General features: G+C 37.5%; 1 protein-coding gene across 9 annotated transcripts in view; it reads right to left on the bottom strand.

Moving 5' to 3' along the window:
• Positions 1-11,915, bottom strand: part of ZNF711 (zinc finger protein 711) — a 42,176-nt gene extending 30,261 nt beyond the window's left edge. The window contains exons 1-4 of one of the 9 annotated variants that reach the window (XM_036304108.1): positions 11,761-11,915; positions 10,691-10,782; positions 9,923-10,047; positions 8,308-9,036 (exon numbers count right to left, since the gene is read on the bottom strand). In XM_036304108.1, coding sequence (XP_036160001.1) covers positions 8,308-8,389 — 82 coding nt within the window. In that variant the 5' untranslated portion in view covers positions 8,390-9,036; positions 9,923-10,047; positions 10,691-10,782; positions 11,761-11,915. Of the gene's footprint in view, positions 1-8,307; positions 9,037-9,922; positions 11,101-11,760 lie in introns of those variants that run through there. The other 8 variants (XM_036304107.1, XM_036304109.1, XM_036304110.1 and 5 more) reach the window with 8 other exon arrangements.
• Between the last annotated feature and the right edge of the window lie 8,788 nt (positions 11,916-20,703).

The following is a 20,703-nucleotide window of genomic DNA, read 5'->3' as shown; positions in this document are numbered from 1 at the left end:
CATCAGCCCCGGTTGTGACTGAGTGGTGCACTGATTACTAGGGGGCAACTCCTGCATTGAGCGTCTGCCCTCTGGTGGTCAGTGCACGCCATAGCAACCGGTCATTCTGCTGTTTGGTCAATTTGCATATTACCCTTTGATTATATAGGACAACAGCTCATGGTAACTTAGTTATAAAGGCATCACCATTGGAAGATGAGTAAAGGGTAAATGGGAACCTATGTATTATTTTTCTACTGGTGAGACCAGTATTTTTAAAAATTAAAATTAAAGTAAAAAGGAAACAAACATAAAAAGTGCTAGCTCATATGTTAAATTAGGTGAGTTTAAAATGACAAGCTTAATGTATTATAAAGTACGTATTACAAGCATAAAAGTTCCTAAACTTCCTCATCTTATCCTAAATAATAAAAGCGTAATATGCAAATCAACCAAACTGCAGAATGACTGGTCACTATCATGCACACTAACCACCAGGGGGCAGATGCTCAACACAGGAGCTGCCCCCTGGTGGTCAGTGCACTTCCACAGGGGAAGCACTGCTCAGCCAGAAACCAGGCTCACAGCTGGTGAGTGCAGCGGTGGTGGCGGAAGCCTCTCCTGCCTCCGCTGCATGTGGGCAGTAAGGAGCGAGGGGTCCCAGACTGCGAAAGGGCGCACACTGGGCTGAGGGACGCCCCCTCCCCAGTGCACAAATCTCGTTCACCGGCCCTCTAGTAAGAAATGAAGCCTCCTTTGACACCTGATTGTGGGGGATACAACAAACTATTTTCACACAAAGATTTCTTTTGATAAAATATTATACATATGGCCCTAGCTCAGCCGTGGGCAAACTACGGCCTGCGGGCCAGATCCGGCCTGTTTGAAATGAATAAAACTCAAAAAAAAAAAAAAAGACCGTACCCTTTTATGTAATGATGTTTACTTTGAATTTATATTAGTTCACACAAACACTCCATCCATGCTTTTGTTCCGGCCCTCCGGTACAGTTTAAGAACCCATTGTGGCCCTCGAGTCAAAAAGTTTGCCCACCCCTGCCCTAACTGGTTTGGCTCAGTGGAGAGTGTCGGCCTGCAGACTGAAGGGTCCTGGGATTGATTCTGGTCAAGGGCATGTACCTCAGTTACAGGCTTGATCTCCAGCCCATCAGGGCGTGTGCGGGAGGCAACCAATTGATATGCCTCTCTCACATCAATGTTTCTCTCTCTGTCTCTCCCTCTCCTTACCACTCTGTCTAAAAATCAATGGAAAAAACATCCTCAGGTGAGGATTAACACACACAAAAATTATACATATGAACTCCAAAATGTATTATATTCTAAATTAATCTGTAGGGAAAAAAGGTTTAAATAACTTGGGCACCATGGTACCCACCCATCAGCTCCTACTTCCCTTGTGAAAGTGTGAAACTTTCCTTCATGATTTCTGTTAAATTATGCCTCCCTCAGTAAACAATTTAATAAAGTTTGTGGACCAGATTATAACAAATTATCTGTAAGAATCCAGTACAAACCTTTTTCCATATAATGATCACTTTCTATAAAGTAACTAGAGCCCCAGTGCACGAATCTGTGCACCGGTGGGGTCCCTCAGCCTGGCCTGTGCCCTGTCACAATCTGGGACCCCTGGGGGATGTAGTAGTGCGCGAAGCAGCAGATGGCCAGGGAGGAGCCCAAGCCCAGGCCGGGCGCTGCTCCCGCTCATCCTGGGTGTGCTTGCCAGCCGTGAGGCTGACTGTGGGAGCACACTGACCACCAAGGGGGAGCTTCTGCGCTGAGCGCCTGCCCCCTGGTGGTCAATGCGCTTCATAGCGACCGGTCGTTCAGTGGCTTAGGCATATATATATATATATATATATATATATATATATATATATACATACATACACACACACACACACACACACACACACACACACAGAGAGAGAGAGAGAGAGAGACTAGAGGCCCAGTGAACAAAATTCAAGCGGGGGGGGGGGGGGTCCCCTCAGCCCAGCCTGCGGCTTTTCCAATCCGGGACCCCTTGGGGGATGTCCGACTGTTCTCACAATCCTGGACCACTGGCTCCTAATCGCTCACCTGCCTGGTCGCCCCTAACTGCTCCCCTACCCGCTGGCCTGATTGCCCCTCACTGCCTCTGCGTGCTGGCCTGATTGCCCCTAACTGCCCTCCCGCCAGCCTGGTCACCCCTAACTGCCCCCCGCTGCCAGCCAGCTCTTCCCCAACTGCCCCCCCTGCTAGCCTGGTCGCCCCACGCAGCCTGCTCTTCAGTCGTTTGTCGTTCCTCACTAACCCCCCTGCCGGCCTGGTCACCCCATGCAGCCTGCTTGTTCAGTCGTTTGGTTGTCCCTCACTAACCCCCCTGCAGGCCCGGTTGCCCCATGCAGCCTCCTTGTTCAGTCGTTTGGTCGTCCCTCGCTAACCCCCCTGCCGGCCTGGTCGTAGGCAGCCATCTTGTAAGGGTGTGAGGGTTAATTTGCATATTACCTCTTTATTATATATGATGATACCTGAAAGAGTGCTATTTGCTATATTCACTATTATAAACCAATTCATTATAGCAGTTAGTTAACAAGTTTGGTAGGAGACCAATGGACATTGTTAATACCCTAACCCATAAAAAAATAAAATAAAATAAATAAAAGTGAGAAGGGAAAGCTGCCTTTCAACTCTTCTGTATCCATCTCACTATTCTCAAACTGTCACCTAAATCACCACATTACCCTAAAAGAACAGGGCCTCAATCTTGAAATCTAGTAGACAAAAGGAGTGTGTATACAAGTAGTTCTTTCTCTTTACTTGTTACTCCAGTGGCCATTTTGAAGACAGGGAAGGCAGGTTTCAAATTTAGCATTCAACCAGACTGTCAATATCATTTTTTGCAAGGAAAATGTAAATGTTAAGTCTACAAAATGAACAGTATGAAAATTCTATGTATATAAACAATACATTACTATTTTATAAAACTTCTTCACAATTCAAACTTAAATTATAGGAAAATCCATTTATTTTAGAACACTGCTGGAGGTTAGTTTGGTTCTTGAGAATAGACATTAGGAAAGGATGGTATAATGCTAGTGCTGGCCTGAGTTCAGATTAACCTGGTTGGGAAGATTCTAAAACAGATGGAGTAAGTGTTTTTCTGTTCACTTAGCCTCTACTCTAGTAGGAACTAACAGGTCAAAATAAATCCTATCTAAACCAAAAGGTATCCAAATATCCTTTCTTACCCTGAACTAGATAATCTCAAAGATCTAAGAATCAATGAGTTTTCCACAGGGTACTGGTAGATTACTCAGACCAAGATCCAAGACTTCTATTAAATTTTGCTCTTTCCTCTTCAACTCATCTGTTAGATTCCTTTGAATTTTTAAACAGTCACACATTTACCTATACAATAGCTATATTTATTGAGCACTGACTATGCACCAAGCAACTTGCTAATGCTTTTACATATATTATATCTCACTTAAGCCTCAGAACAACTGTATAATAAGGTGAGTTGTTATTATCCCCATTTTAAATAAGAACTATGGTTAGGAGTGGTTAAATGAGCTTGCCCTAGGCTCAAGCTGGGAATTAAACTCTTTGACTCCAGACTCAACTTTATTTTTTTAAATATATTTTTATTGATTTCAGAGAGGAAGGGAGAGAAGGAAACAGAAACATCAATGATGAGAAACACTGATCAGTTGCCTCCTGAATTCCCCCTACCAGGGATTGAGCCCACAACCTGGGCATGTACCCTGACTAGCAATCAAACCTTGACCTCCTGATTCATAGGTTGACACTCAACCACTTAGCTACACCAGAGGGCTAGACTTTATTTTTATACTCTTTAGAAGAGAAGAAAATTTATTTACCCTAGAACTTTTTAAAAGATTTTATAGGATTAACCAAGTGAATAATTACTAAAGGAATAGTTTGAGAAAGAGTAAAAATATTGATCATTTACATTTCAAGGCATGTAGCAAGCAGCATTAAAGGGCATTAATAATTTATCTCACTAGGTAACAAAATTATATACAGTAAGAAAAAATCATTTAAAAAGTATGACATAAATTAGATAACCAGGTAACAGTAAGAAACAAGTAATCACTTTAAGCATTTCCAATTTACCAAAGTTATTTCATTTAAATGTGAATACTTGGAATTTCACTATGGGGTAGCATAAAATTTGGTATTTGTTAGGTCTATCTTGGGCCATTGTCTAAGGTTGTTTTTCTATTTAAGTCCCAAAGCAACATAGACTTTCTGCAGCAATAAAATCTTAAAAAACTATTACATTCAGTGGCACAGATTCCAAGGGCAACCATTCTACTGAAACATGACAAGGTTATTACATAATTTATTGTAAATATGTAAATATCAAATATCCTTAAAAAACTAGTGTAATTAAAAAACTAATTTAATTTCTGAATTACATTCATGTTTCAGATTATTTTTTCCCCAAATAAAAAATGTTAAACTCTTTTATATAAAAATAAAATAAAAAAAAAAACAACTACTACAAACTGGGAAACTTATTTAAAACTAGAGGCTCAGTGCAAGAATTCATGCACTGGGGAGGCGGGGGGGTCCTCTCAGCCCAGCCTGTGCTCTCTCGCAGTTCGGGACCCCTTGGGGGATATTTGGCAGTTGGACATCCCTTTTGCAGTCCAGGATCTCTCTTGCAGTCGGGGACCCCTCACTCCTTACCACCCGCCTGCTTGCTGCTCCTTACGGCTTGGCTAGCTATTCCTTAGCACTGTCTGGGAGGCGGGAGAGGTTCCTGCCACCGCCACTGTGCTCGCCAGCCATGAGCCTGGCTTCTGGCTGAGCGGTGCTCCAGTTGATTTGCATATTAGGGTTTTATTATATAGGATTTGCAGCATAAAACAATATTGATCTTATATGATTAAAAAGCACTTATGTATTTATAGTAGCCATTCCATTCCAACCAAGAATCTTATGGAATTTAGAGATTTTGTTCCACATAGTGTATTTACTTGGCTAGCTCTATTTGTGTATGCTAAACTGTTTCACTAATATCATTAATTTATGTGATTGCAAATATCTAAGTTTTTATGTTTGCAGAAATTTAAAGAGAATTTATCTAATTTTTAATTAAATTTTAGAATTAGGAAAGTTTAATGGATGGAGGGAAGACTAAACACAGGGAGGGGGAGGCTGTTTTCAGAAAGAAACCTAAATTAACAGAGCTAAAATTTCCATTGTCAAAAATCCTACCAATAAAGGTCCCTTTAGGTTTAGAACAGTTTGCATTTCTTAAAATAACATAAGAAATGAAAAGACCCATATATGAAATTGAGCTCAGAACTGCAGATCAAAAAATATATAAATATGTTGATCATTATATCCCACATATGAATGAGATCACGTGATATTTATCTTTCTCTGACTGGCTTATTTCACTTAGCATAATGATCAACATAATTTGATGAACAAGAATAACTCAATCTAGAGACAAATGGTAGGGGAGGGAGGGTTAGAGAGCAACCAAAGGACTTGTATGCCCGCATATTAGCATAACCAATGGACACAGACACTGGGGCAGTGGGGACTTGCCCGGAGGTAGGAATGGCTGGGGGGGGGGTTCAATTGGGGGAAAAGGAGACATATGTAAAACTTTAGACAATAAAATTATATATATATATATATTTCCTTTCTATCTTCTAAGATTTCAGAATTTACTAAGGACAAATGGAAACCTAACTTATACATTAGGTTAACATCATTGCTAAACACAAATGAGTGAACATTACCCATATTACCCATTTCTGATCTAACTAGATAGTCAACAAAATAATTTAACAAAAAAAGTAAAAGCAATTTAGTTGCCATCAATTTTTGTCTAGATTTAAAAGAGCATAAAATTAAATTAAAAAGGAATTTTAAAAGAATGCATCATTTCAAAACCAATAATCACAAAATTCTACTAGGAAACTGAATCATGAACAACTGTATAACAAAAAACTGTGGCTTTAATTTTTTTATGGTATAAGTAAGTTGATTTACTCTATTAAATTAATTTTAGAAAGGACTTTAAATTAAAGATCTGGAAGTAGTTCTCATACTTGCCCATTTTATTACTCATAAAAAGTAAGGGTATAATGAATAAAATTTTGCTTTCTATCCCATAACATGTTTACATGAGTATAACTGTGTCTATGTGTCTTCTCCCCAATTCAAATAAAGGTACTGTTTGATGAGCTGTTTATCCTGTGGTTTCATGTACACACTGGCACATTCCTCAAGGGCACTCATACTCTAGTCTGAGATGCAAAGCTTTAGGTTAAATACAAAAGCATTCTAATGCATTAAAAATATTTAACAAGACAAATGTCTGCCAACTGATGAATGGATAAGCAAATTTAGCTTACCCATGTAGTAGTGTATCATTTAGCAGTAAAAAGAAATGAAGTATTAATCTATGTTACAATATGGATAAAACTTGAAAACATTATGCTAGGTGAAAAGAAGCCAGGCACAAAAGGTCACATATGGTATGATTCTACTTATATAAAATGTCCAGAACAGGTAAATCCATAGGCAGGAAGATGGGAGGTGGGGTAGGAAGTAACTGCTAATAGGTATGAGGTTTATTTTTACCATGACAAAATGTTCTGAAATTAGGTAATGGTGACAGCTGCACTTTGTAACTATACTAAAAACTACTGAATTGTATTCTTTAACATGGGTGAATTGTATAGTATATTAATTATATCTCAATAAAAATAAATAAGAAAAAAATGTACATAAAAATATGTCAATACACATATTCTACTTCCCTAGCAATTAAAAGGAAATAAAGTATTAGATGTAATAAAGGATTAATTTACCATCAAAAAATAACATTGAGGAGGAACAATGAAAAGGAAGTTAAGAGGAACACCAAATATTTATCAGCACTGATCAGATATTTTTTTCAATCTTGGAAGGGAAATGCTACATTGCAGGTAACATTTTGTATTAAATAGAGAAAATGCTGTATTTCTTCCCATTTTAAAAATACCTATTATTAAAAGGTAACAAATTAAAGTTGGCATTTCAACCAAAACGTATTTAACATATTGAAGTTCACGTTCCAGTATTTTAAAAACTATCTCTAGCAAAGAATTCACAAAATTATTTGTGAAATCTTACTCTTCAGCCCTTTGCCCTACCTCTAAAATGTATTCCTATACTTTTTTCACCCCAAATCACTTCTAAGTTGTTCATAATCAACACAATTCATTCTGACTCTTAGGATAAATCCATGATTTCTTTCTATTTCATCAATTAACTACACAGTCATCTTGATCTCCAACACATTTGTTCTTGAACTACACACTGTACCTTTAGTCATCAGGCAGAAATATCAAGGAATCAAAGAATTGGAGAATACCTTAAATGTTATCTTGTCCAACCCCTTCATACAAGTGAATTAAGTAATTTGCCCAAGTTTACACAGATAGTTAATAGGACTGGCAAGACTGGAATTCATTTTTTTTGGGGGGGGGGCCTTGGCTTTACAATGGAACAAAATAAAGAATTCAACCATATTATCTAATTTCATCTTTGACAATTCCATAATATCTCATGTTTTGTTTACTTTTTATCCCAATTTACCATTTGTCTTTTTTACACTCATACTCTCACTGTGATCTTTTCTTCAACTTCTACTACTCTTATACTTCAGATACCTTATCTTCTATAATTCATATTGACCTTACCCAAATTCAGTTTCTTTGTGGACTCTCAATGGAGTCTTCACATTTTCATCAAAATGACTACACTTAAGAGACTACTGAAAAATGTTCACAAAAATAAAGAATATTTTATTTTAAAAAATGTAATGCTATTAATAACAACTTTCTGAGAAAACAGTATCAGAATACAATTGATCACCTAGTGCACAATTTTCCTATATCACTTTATAAGCATCCAACTTCTTTAAAATGACTGAAGTATTTCCTTGTCCAGCTTTATTAACAATTCAAATTAAAATATATTTTAGAAATCTAACTTAATATTTCCTACATGTAAGAACTGATAGTTATTTATGCAAATTGAGTTTTACATTTCCAATGGCATATTACCACTATGTTCCAAGTATCCTTACCTCAACTTTCCCACAAAATTTTAAGAATGGTTTTAAGTAGACAATAGACATATAGCTATACTTTAATAAGTCTTACAAATGTGTTTTCCTAGCAAGAGAACAATATTTTATTGTAACTCTCCCCTTCTGCAATGCAGTTTTGATATTTCGTTTGTTCTGACTCTTAAAAAAGAAAGAAAAAGTACAACAAAGAAAATGCTTTACCAAAATCTTGCATAATCATGGTATGGGCCATTCTAGAGTCTGATGTGTACAATCCAAGACTGCCTCCTCCACCTGAATCCATACTTAGCAAAGTTCATTCACAAATCTCTGTAAAAGAAATGGTTTTTAAGTTTAAAAGCATGTAGGCCAGTCAATTGTTTTGAGAAAAAAAAATTGCAATTGAAAACATGTCTCTCAACCAGGTGTGCATATTTCATTACAAAAGAAAACAAAACAAAAACCTTGATTAGATGCTTTATGTGACAACCATAAATTATAGAAGGGCCAAGTGGAAGTAAACCAAAGATAATGGAGAATGAGACACAGTAAGTGTGGTGAGCCATAGAGAAGTGAAAGAAGCAAGCAAAAGAACAACACTGTAGTGTTGGAAGTTCCAGTTAAAATATAGGTTATAAAAGCAGAAGAAAAAGAACAGGATGACAACAGACAATAGTTGGGATATTTATACATTACTAGAGGACTCAGGTGTCTAGTATTAATGAATTTCATCCAGTGGCTCTCATCCATTTCTTCCAGACCCAGATCAGCCCTGCAGCGGAGCTCTGCAGATAAACGTGTTTCACCTCTGGCTCCAGGGGTTTTACTTATAATGTAAAATGTTCTATCCCAGTTTCCCGGGAGTTCTTTGGGTCAGTAAGGACTTCTGAGCTCACTCTACTACATTCTCTTGTCTCACAGTTTTGAGGACTCATGAAACATGACTGCTTCCTAAATATGGTAAAGATAAGATCAATCACATACAAACATTTTAGCAAATTGTCTCTTACAGAATATATAGTTTACTTGCAATTGTTGGATTTTTTTTCCATTAATGATTACTAAAGTCATTTTAGCCTCATATTAATTTTGAAAGCAAGGGATCAATATATTTCATTTCAAATGACTTATTTAAGATCACTAGATATGTATGAAACCTAAAGTCGTGCTGTCACTCAACATTTTTTATAACTACTTATGTGTATTTCCTCATCAAACCTAAGATTCTAAGTAAATATACCAAAAAATCTGTAAATTTTATGTAACAATTATCTCCTTTTTAGATAGGAGTGTTTAATAAATAGTACTATACTGCACAAAAGATGAGATTATATCATTAATAAACATTTTAGAAAGCTGCCATGTAAACTAACTTTATCCTTAAGTACAGGAGATCACTAATATTTTTTTCCTTGTCTTAAAGTTCTATAGATGTAGGATAGTCTCACAGAGTAACTTCTATCAACATTTGAGTCATGTATATGAAAATCCTACAACATATCAAATATTTTAGATAAAATTATTTGGTTATGTGTGAGCAAAATTACAAAGTTTTAGAAATTCTTGGCTGTATTTTATCTTTTTAAAAATACCACATTGTTTTCTGCCTTCAAAATGAAGTCAAGAGCAATCACAATAAACTGTGTGTTCAGAGGTAAGTTAAAATACCATGAGGACTTATTCTTAAAATTAAAAACATTGTACTATTTCAACTTTAATTAGAGCAGTTGTTTTATTTATTACTAATAGAACAATTATAAATGTCTTTAAAATGTTTTAAACACTTAAATTTTGTTTAGTTATTAAATAAGACAGAACACTATAATTTGTTAATCACCTTAATATAGAGTCTTGAAGAAACTGTAGATTTTTCTTACACTGTAAAATAAAATCTGCAGCAATTTCTTTTTTTTTTTCCTTCTGAACTATATTATTTTCTTTGGGGGAAAAAGTTTCCTTTACCTATTGTAAAAATACATTTAGAATTAGATATTTTAAAACATTTTAAACCAAAACTCTTACACAACTAAGAATTTTTCTTTACACTTTCAATTTGGGCTGATATGCTCAAATCTATTAATATAAAAAGCAACCATCTATTAATATAAAAAGCAAACAGGGATTCCAACAGAAACGACTATCCATCCACTATGATATAAGCAACATTATTACACTTAGAATTCGACCACCTGATTAAAACAAAATCTTCTCTAAAGCACATTTTAAAAATCACTAGCAACTCCATATTTTGGAAAGCGAAAGAGAACCAACCAAGGGCAAGCTTTATCCTTGCCAGATCTATAGAGAAAAAGATGCACTAGCGCTCAGTGAAATGTAAAAATCTGAACACCTAATGCAACTATTATGGGAAGTGCCAGGCTGTATGAATACCAAATAAATTTGAGCACATTTATTCCCATGTAGGAAGTTTCAATAAGATCAATAATAAATAAGGTAGGAGAACAGCCAATAAATCCCTAGGCTTCTGAGTCTTCCCAAGAATCTATCTCGCTCCCATCTTTACTGAATGGAGGTAACCACCAAGTACGCTTTAAGTAAACATCTTTCCAGCAACGTAGGGGGAGCAGAAATCACATACACACACCAATGTTACTCTCAGCAATCTCCTCTAAACATAGCTCATTCAGGACCTAGCTTCTCCGTGATGTAAATTCGGTAAGGCATGGGAGAGAAATCCTAAGACGGCAAAACAAGAGAATGTGAAAGTAGTATTTGCAGCGATATGAGACAAAGGAGCCCTGGCAAGTAGCAGTATTGCAGCTTTGGACACAATCGTCTTCCCGCATAAGTCTGCCTTTGCCGAGACCATGCCAAGTTTCAATCGTTTCGAGCAGAACGCACACACGTGCCCTCATACATTACCCATCGGGCTGGATCCTTAACCGAACCAGAGCACCTTCGCCACGGAAAGGCGGAGAACGAAGAGACCAGAAGACCCTTTCCCCTCCACCCTCCTTTCAGTCGGTGCAGTGGTCTCCACCGCCGCTACGCTCCCCACGCCGTGCAACCCACCCCCTCACCCTCCTCCCGCTCCCTCGGCCCCACTACATGGGAGAAGGCTGAGAACCAAAATGGTGGTGTGTTAGCAGAGGCTACACTTGCAGCACACCCCCCTCCCCCCCTTCCCGGCTCTGACGGCTCCCTATAGCCCTAAAATGCCCGATTCGGTCCCACCTCCTTGCAAACGCCGCCATCCCTCGCGAATTCCAAGGTTACCATTCGCGGCGGGCGGGGGGCGGGGGAGATGTGGGTGGGGGCGCGAGTGAAAGGAATTTTGGGGAAGGGGGAAGGTAGCAGGATAAAATGCCGGGGGGACGTCGCATTCTTCACTTCACCGTTTTGTTTTCCGCCATTTTCCCGTCACCCAAAACCACCCACGGCTTTCAGGAGGGCTCTTGCCCCCAGGGGCTCTGGCCCTACGGAAAGAAAAGGTCCGCTGAGGAGGAGACACTTCCCTCAATTCCTCCAGCCACCGCCAAGGCTGAGGAGAAGAGCTGGGCGCTCGAGGGGGAGGGCAATTTAGGGACTAGACGCCACTTCCATTGTTCCCTTCGCCCTACAGTACAAGCCGTGCAAGCTCTCCTCCCCTCACAGGAGCGACACTGAGCGCAGGGGCCCCCAATCCCTCTATTTTCTCCTCAGGAGTCTCCTTACCTGCAGATGCCGCCGCCGCCAGTAAAATTCTGACCGCGCTCCGGATTTCTGGGGGGAAAGGACGGGGGGGGGGGGGGGGCGGCAGCTGTGGATCAGGAAGGTCCTCACATTCGGGTTTCCGAGGTTCTGCAGCCGGAGCCAATCACAAGCTACTCTGCGTCTGGGAGGCGCGCGGCCTTGTCCTCCTTTATATCGCTGCCGGCTGCTGAGGTTGCATTACGTCACGCTGCCGCTGCTGCAGGGCGAGGGGCCGGAGGGGGAGCCTGCGCAGGCGCGGGAGCCCGGGAAGCTCTCGCTGGGTTTGGGGCTTAGAGACCCCGCCAATCGGCTGTGGGGGCTGCAGCGCCAGGCGAATCCGAGTCCGCAAGCCTGGATCTGGGCGAGCCCCCGAGGAGTTTCCTTGGGAAGATTTTCTGGTTTCCAGGTTTCCCAAGGGAATGAAAAGGGTAAAGGGGGTGGGGGGATTGTGGATCGGTGACTGAATGGCTGGCTACTCACTGAGCCTCCAATAGCTGTTGGACTACGTTTAAAAAAAAACAAAAATCGCCCCCACCCTCGAGGAGGATTTGGCCAATTAGGCTGACCAGAGTGACGAGGTATGCCTCTCCCCAGTAACCGATGTGTGTTTTGAGGTTTTCATTCCTCCCTCCCTCCCTTCCTTTTCTATTCAGCAACGGTAGACAATGGGTTGAAGATAGAGTGAAGAAAGGCATAGAAGGGAAAGGTGGACAAGGGACCTAAATGAAGGGAATACTAAAATAGCTCCTAAATCTCTCACGTTGAACTTGTAGCTGCACAAAATGGGAGAACAGTGAGAAATTCAGTAGTGACTGGTGAGGAAAAAAGTGATGAGATGTGAGTAAAAGTTTGGGTTTGCAGAGCCTTATACTGTATTCTGAAAATTTAGCTTTAGTACTATGAGCATTTGAAATAAATAGCGGTGTTTAAGCAGGGATAAAATAGGACCCTTTAAAAATAAAAACGGTAACTCACTATCTTTGCCTAAATAATGTGAGTATTTTACAAATAAAACATGTTATTGTTCTCAGTTAGCTAGGCAATTTCTTCAGGTCTCTGAACCTAATACACCACTGAAAGTTTTAAAAAAGATAGAGACATGATGTGAAAGCCCTAGCCCAGTACCTGGCTCATAGTAGACCAGGTATCCTCAAGCTTTCTCTATGCAGGGTCAGGTAGTAAATATTTTAGGCTTTGAGGGCCATAGTGTCTATGTCACAACTATTCAAATCCACAATTATAGTACAAAAGCAGCCGTAAACGTTATGTACACAAATGAATAGGCTGTGTTCCAGTAGAACTTTATTTAGGGACACTGACATTTAAATTTTATGTCATTTTAGCATGTCATAAAAAATTCTTCTTGGAAGATTTTTCAACTATTTAAAAATGTAAAAACCCTTCTTAGTTGCAGGCCATTAAAAAAGGCAAAAATAAAATAAAGTATAAACGAGTTTAAGAAAAACAGATAGCTATCCAGATTTAGCCTGTGATCTGTACTTTGCCAACTCCTATAAGTGTTAAATATTTACACTTTTACTTTTCCTCCTAGATGAAGAAAGGTATTTTTATGAGTGTATTCCTATACATGATGTGTTTCTATGTTGGATACTCTGGCAAGTCCTACTTGAAAGTTTTCCTACCAGTGACAATTCCATAGGACATTGATGGAAGAAAGCTAAGAAAAATGGAGAGTTTTTACATTAATAACCTTTGTGAATGGAACACTGTAGTAGGAAGTTTTTAAAACCTGAAGATCATCTTTGCTCCTCTCTCTTTCTCCAAACATCTGGTCCATCAAAGTGTCTTTAGAATTCTACTTCCTTAATATCTGTGAAAGTCATCCTTTTTTCCCCCCATTCCTAATGTCATTACCTTGTTCAGGTTCACATCCCTTCTTACTTGGATTGTTGCAACACCTTCCTAATTAGTTTCTCTGTGTCCACTTGTTCATCAGATCCTGAAATCAGAAATCACCAAATCATAAAACTATCTCAAATCAAGCCTCCCCACTACAATTTCACTTCAGCTGAAGCCCTCAATAAATGGGACTGTGCAAAAACTTCCGGATTCATTTTTCCTTCAAGTCTCCCTTTACTCCAGTTGGTATCTTTTCTAGTGTAATGTCTACACTACCACAGAAATCATTTACATAACAAAACAAACAAAATTGATTATCTCACTCCTCTGCTTAAACATTGCTGTCAATTCCCATTAGAAGTCTAGGTTGATACCCAGGCAAGGACAGAAGGAGGCTTATGGGAATCCCAGTTGGGCAATAATGTGGAAGATAATCCAACATATGTTGTTTAGATAATTCGTAGATATTTAGTAGATATTGATTCAAAGGAGTGCATTGAATGCTACATTAAGGATGGTTGTTTGTGCTATTATTTTAAGTAGTTGGTTTTTTAAATCTCCTTCAGCGTTTTTGTAGTTTAATATTAACCCTAAGGCCAATAATATTAATTAGACGCCATAAACTCTTTGTAATTTGTATCTTGCTTTGTTTTGTAGCTTGCTCACTTCATTTCCCTCTACTCACTTCGGTAATCCTTGCTAACTAATAGTATTTTGTTATGTACATTTAGAAACCACATATTGCCCTCTTGTCATCTGTTTCTGGAGTCAAAGTTTGTTATGATATATATTTCCTTTAACCTCAAGCTTCTCTATGAAAACTCTTAGCCTTCTTACTTTAATAGTAACCTGACCATCTTCCAAGGAAATAATCTAAAATAAATTGACATAAGCACATTCTGGGCCATCAGACTACCCTATAACTGAACACTACCATACATTATCAACACTTACGTTTGTATTTGTATTTACAAGCACACTGACACCAGATAGTACAACTTTAATTGTTTTGGGTTAAATTGAAATTAAGGAGTCAGACTTTGTATGTAAATTATATTATCCTCTACCAGGTGTACTGTATATAATACAATTACTTGGTAGTTAGAATAAACTGGCCAGGGAAGTGAGTCATCCCACAGTGTATGATAAGACAAGCTGCACTCAATGTGCCATTGTGGAGTCACATTCATGTTGTGAACTGTAATTTAGTTTCAGCAAAACAATATAATGCACAACATTAAATTAATCCTGTTAATTTATTAGTTTTGTTGTTTATTGTTTTGGTTTTATAATTGATAAGCACTGTAAGTCTAAGGCACTTATTTATACGTAGCTCTACTCTTGTTTATGTTTAAATAACGTTATAATAAAACAATTTAAGTCAACATTGAGAGTACAAATTTTTCCTTTTAAATTAGTCTGTAATAAACAATACAAAATGATGCACAAAAGGGCTCGAAATACTATTCTACATAAAAAGTATTGGGGCTCTTAGGGGGGAATAGTTAATTCCGGAGTTGAGAGAGGAAATAAATAAGATGAGATTGTGTTTTATTGTTGAGTCTGTGAGCAAGAAAACAGTCAGACCAATGGGATAATGTCCAAAGTACATAGAGCATTGAAAAATAATAGTAACTACAAGTAATTGATTGAAACACATTGGATATAGAAAAAAATCCTGAATTCATAAAGAATACTGAAAGAGGGGAATAGAGAAAGATCCCCCTCCCCCAATCCCAGATAATAGTGGGTACTATTTGAAGTAAGACTAACACCTTATTCTGACAATTAGCAATTAAAAGAAAAGAACTCAGTATTTTCTGTTTTTTCATGTACAAACTATTTCAGCTCAGCCAAATAGCCCATGTTTGATGACAGCAAGTTACTTTCACAAGAAATTCAATTATTAACTGTCAAAATATAGAAATAAACATAGAAAATGACAATTTTATAACTGCTAATAAAGTAAAAGATCAAGCAGTGATCATCAGTGGGTGAAATATTAGATGTAAAACTGATGGAAGCTTGATAAAGGAGCTCACACTGTCATCACCTGACCCCTCTAATCAGTTTCTTAGCATCTTCGCCAGTATTTGGTATTATTACTATTTTTTACATCAGCTGGTCTAATAAATATGTAGTAATTTCTCATTGTGGTGTTAATTTGCATTTGTCTGATAGCTAGTTTTGATAAAAAAAATTTTCATGTGTTTATTTGTCATAACCTCTTTGGTGAAGTGTCTGTTCAAGTTCTTTGCCCATCTTTTAATGTGATTGTTTCCTTATTGTTGAGTTTCAGTCTTGAATGTGTATATATATATATATATATATATGAATATATATATATATATTCATATATATGATATAACTCCTTTACCAGATATGTGATTTATAGATATTTTCTTCCCATCATCACCTGGTCTTTTTTTTTTTATGGTGGCTTTGGCAGAGCCAACATTTTCCATTTTCGTTAAATCCAATTTATCAAATTTTTTCTTATATGGATTGTGCTTTGGTGTGTATTCTAAGAATTATTTGCCTATTTTCAGGTCACAAATATGTTCTGTTTTATTCTAAAAGTTTTATTGCTTTAGGCTTTATATTTATATCTATGAACTATTTTGATAGTTCTTTTTATAAAGTGTGAGATTTAGGTTGTGGTTTAAAACAGTATCCTTTCTCAAATGAGATTTTGCACCTTTGTAAACAATAAATGGCCATATTTATGTGTAATATATTACACATAGGTCTGTGTGTATCTATCCTTTCAACAAAACCACATTGCCTTCTAAAAGGAACATAACTTAGTCATAATCAGATGCTCATAGTAAAGGGAAAGAAACCAATGAAAAAAACACATATAAAGTGCTAGGGCTAAATTACTGAAAATTGTGTCTGAAATTGAGGTGTGATTAGGGATTTTATAATAATTCTTAAGTCTTATATCATGTAAATTCTATTTTCAGCCAGTCAAACATATTTGAAAACATGTTATGTTAGAAAAAGAGAAACTGCCTGTATTGTATTGTGCTCTAGGAGGCCACATGGAAGTGCCAGAGAGGCTAAGGTCAGGGCCAGCGGCCAGAGCTGCAGGCCTCCCACCCCTATATCAACTTTCACCAAAACAAAGTTCCTTTTCTGCTTTCTATTCTGGATTCTGAACAGGATTTCTTTCAAAGAAAAGAGTTCCCATGTAACAAAAGTCTGAAAATCACTGCCTTACCCTGATACAGTGTTTATATATAGTGGTTCAGCCTTTTGAAGGGACTATTTGGCAATATTTGTTAAAATCTAAATATTAGTACTGTTTGACTCAGCAATGTTACCTTTAACAATTGACATTCAAGGGCACAAAGATATATGTACAGAATATTTATTGCAGCATTGTTTATAATAGCAGAAGACTGAAAACAATGCAAACATTGTTAGCATAATGATATTCATGTATTGGGATTCTTAAAAGAATGAGATGGAAAGATGTTGAAGTATATTGCTAAGTGGAAAAAGGAAGTGATAAAACAGTATGATTCCATTTATAGGTCAAGTAAGTCAATAAATAAAACTATTGGCCTGGCCGGCGTGGCTCAGTGGTTGAGCTTCGACCTATGAATCAGGAGGTCATGGTTCCATTCCTGGTCAGGGCACATGCCCAGGTTGTGGGCTTGATCCCTAATGTGAATGTGCAGGAGGCAGCCGATCAATGATTCTCTCTTATCATTGATGTTTCTATCTCTCTCTCCCTCTCCCTCTCTGAAATCAATAAAAAATATATTTAAAAAACACACATTGACTTGATTTCTAAAATTGGGGAGTGTGATTCTTTCAACTTTATTTTCCCACAAAATGGAATTAGCTATTCTCATTCTTTTTTAGTACCACATTGTCTATATCTATAAAAAATTCTACTGGGATTTTGATTGATATTGTGTAAATCTGTAAATTTCTGAGGAAAACTGACATGTTTACTTATGTGAATTCTTTTAATTGATATAACACAGTATGTCCATTTATTTAGGTGTTCTTGTTTTATTTCATCAGCATTTTGTAGCTTTCAGCATTCAGATTCTATACATATTTTGTTAAGAGTATACCGAAGTATTTCTTTTTTTAATATATATATTTTATTGATTTTTCACAGAGAGGAAAGGAGAAGGATAGTTAGAAACATCGATGAGCTGCCTCCTGCACAACCCCTACTGGGGATGTGCCCACAACCAAGGTGCATGCCCTTGACCGGAATCGAACCTGGGACCCTTCAGTCCGCAGGTCGACACTCTATCCACTGAGCCAAACTGGTTAGGGCCCGAAGTATTTCATTTTGGGAACTATTGAAAATGTTTGGGATCAACTCAATTTCTTATTATTTTTGTATTTATATCAGATATATTCCAAAATTTGTGACATTTTTAGCCATCATTTCTTTGAACACATTCAGTGCCATCACCTTTTTCCAGTCCTCCTGAGACTTTGATTGTATGAAGTTTAGACATTTTGTTATTGTCCTACCTAAGGCTTTGTTTGTTTTTCCAAACTTTTTTTTCTTTTTGATGTTCAGAGTAATTCCTACTGGTCTAACTTTAAGGCCACTGACTCTTTCCTTTGTCATTTTTATTGTGCTCTGGAATCTAAAAGGTGAGGTTTAGTGGTATTTTTTTTGGTTATTGTGTTTTTCATTTCCAAAATTTCCATTTGGTTCTTCTTTGTGTAGTCTGTTACTTTGTTGATACTTTCTTTTATTCTATTTTTTATACAGAGTTGTAGTTTACATACTGTTTTTCTTCCATACTTTTATTCCAAAAGAAATGAATTTACTTTAAGATTAATAAATACACCATTGTTTTATAAAATGGAGCATTAATTCCACTGATACTTTATTTTAATGTTTGATTCAGGAGTGCTCTTAATTGCATATTTGAGCATTTTTCTCATAACTGCTTTAAAATCCTTGTTAGATAATTCCAACATCTTTGTCATCCCATCGTTAGCATCTGTTGATTGTCTTTTCCCATATAAATTGAGATTTTCATGAATCTTCTCATGCTGAATAATTTGGATTTTGTCCTGTACATTTTGAGTAGTACATTGAGACTCTGGGTCATACACACACACACGCACGCACACACACACTGAGTGGCCAGATTATTATGACCACCTTACGTTTGTAGGCAAAGTAGCTATAATTTTGTGCTGAAGTTGCTAGAGGGCCAGACCATTATAAATAAGGAAGCAGGTTGTTTACCACAACAGAAGTGGTTTTTTTCTGAAAATATGGGTAAACAACACTATTTAACAGCCTTTGAACGTGGGATATATATATATATATATATATATATATATATATATATATTCTATGAAATATATTGATTATTTTAACAGTTGATTTAGCTAAATCAAAGGAATGGGGAAGAATGAGAGAGAGAAAATTCTTTTCCCTTATTCTCTTTAACCTTCTGGAATTCTCTTTTCCTCTCCTCCAGCTAGGACTAGTGGATTTCTCCTGGCTGTCTATCTCTGCCTCCCAGTGCACACTTTTGGATTTCAAGTTACATTGAATTCAGGTAAGGGACTCCTGGAAGGAGAAAAAAGGCACAATCCATTTTGTTTTTATTCCTAGTTTTATTAGTATTAAACCTACATTGACAAGAGGGAAAAAATAGATTAATCACTAGTCCAGTGGGACTTTGAGTTCTGGTCCTCCTACTGATGTGTACTTTTCAGAGTTTTCAAATAGCTTTTTGTGCAGTCTGTTCAGGTTTTATACTTGAATTGAGTTTGGAAATCAGAGAAGCATATGTTGACTCCATCTTACCTAGAAAGAGAAGTTTCAAAGTAAACATATTAAATTGTTTGAAATGTATTCAAAAATCACATTTAAAAAATAAATCTTTATTGTTGAAAGCATTACATATGTCCTCCTTTTCCCCCATTGCCCTTTCCAACACTCCTTCCCCCCCAAGCACTTACCACCCCACCATCTGTGTCTATGGGTTATGCATATACATACATGAGGTTAGTGGTTGATCTCCCCTGCCCTCAACCAGCCCCTGCATTCCCTCTGAGGTTTGAGAGTCTGATAATTATCTCCATGTCTCTGGGTCTATTTTTTTGTTGTCTAAAGATTTACATATGTCTCCTTTTTCCCCAATTGACCCCTCCCCCAGCCATTCCCACCCCCGGCAAGCCCTCACCACCCCAGTGTCCATGTCCATTGGTTATGCTAATATGCAGGCATGTAAGTCCTTTGGTTGCTCTCTAACCCCCCCCCCCACTTCCCCTGGTATTTGTCTCTGGATCTATTTTTGTTCATCAAATTATGTTCATAATTATATCCCATATATGAGTGAGATCATGTGATATTTATCTTTCTCCGTACTGGCTTATTTCACTTAGCATAATGTTCTCCAGTTCCAGCCATACTGTTGCAAATGGTAAAAGTTCCTTCTTTTTTATAGCAGCTTAGTATTCCATTATGTAGATGTACCATAGTTTTTTAATCCACTCATCTGCTGATGGGCACTTAGGCTGCTTCCAAATCTTAGCTATTGTAAATTGTGCTGCTATGAACATAGGGGTGCATATATCCTTTCTTTTTTTTATTTTTTATTTATTATTATTTTTTTATTTATTGCTTAAAGTATTACAAAGGGTATTACATATGTGTCCATTTTATCCCCCCGCCCTAGACAGTCCCCTAGCCTCCCCTATCCCCCAGTGTCTTATGTCCATTGGTTATGCTTATATGCATGCATACAAGTCCTTTGGTTGATCTCTTACCCCCCTACCTCCTGCCCCCCAACTCTCCCCGGCCTTCCCGCTGTAGTTTGACAATCTGTTTGAGGCAGCTCTGCCTCTGTATCTATTATTGTTCAAAAGTTTATAATGGTCTCTATTATCCATGAATGAGTGAGATCATGTGGTATTTTTCCTTCATTGACTGGCTTATTTCACTTAGCATAATGCTCTCCAGTTCCATCCATGACATTGCAAATGGTAAGAGTCATATATCCTTTCTGATTGGGGTTTCTGTTTTCTTGGGATATATTCCTAGAAGTGGGATTACTGGGT

This window comes from Myotis myotis, unplaced genomic scaffold (assembly GCF_014108235.1).
Source record: "Myotis myotis isolate mMyoMyo1 unplaced genomic scaffold, mMyoMyo1.p scaffold_m19_p_4, whole genome shotgun sequence".
Taxonomy (NCBI): domain Eukaryota; kingdom Metazoa; phylum Chordata; class Mammalia; order Chiroptera; family Vespertilionidae; genus Myotis; species Myotis myotis.
This window is presented reverse-complemented; position numbering and strand designations above follow the sequence as displayed.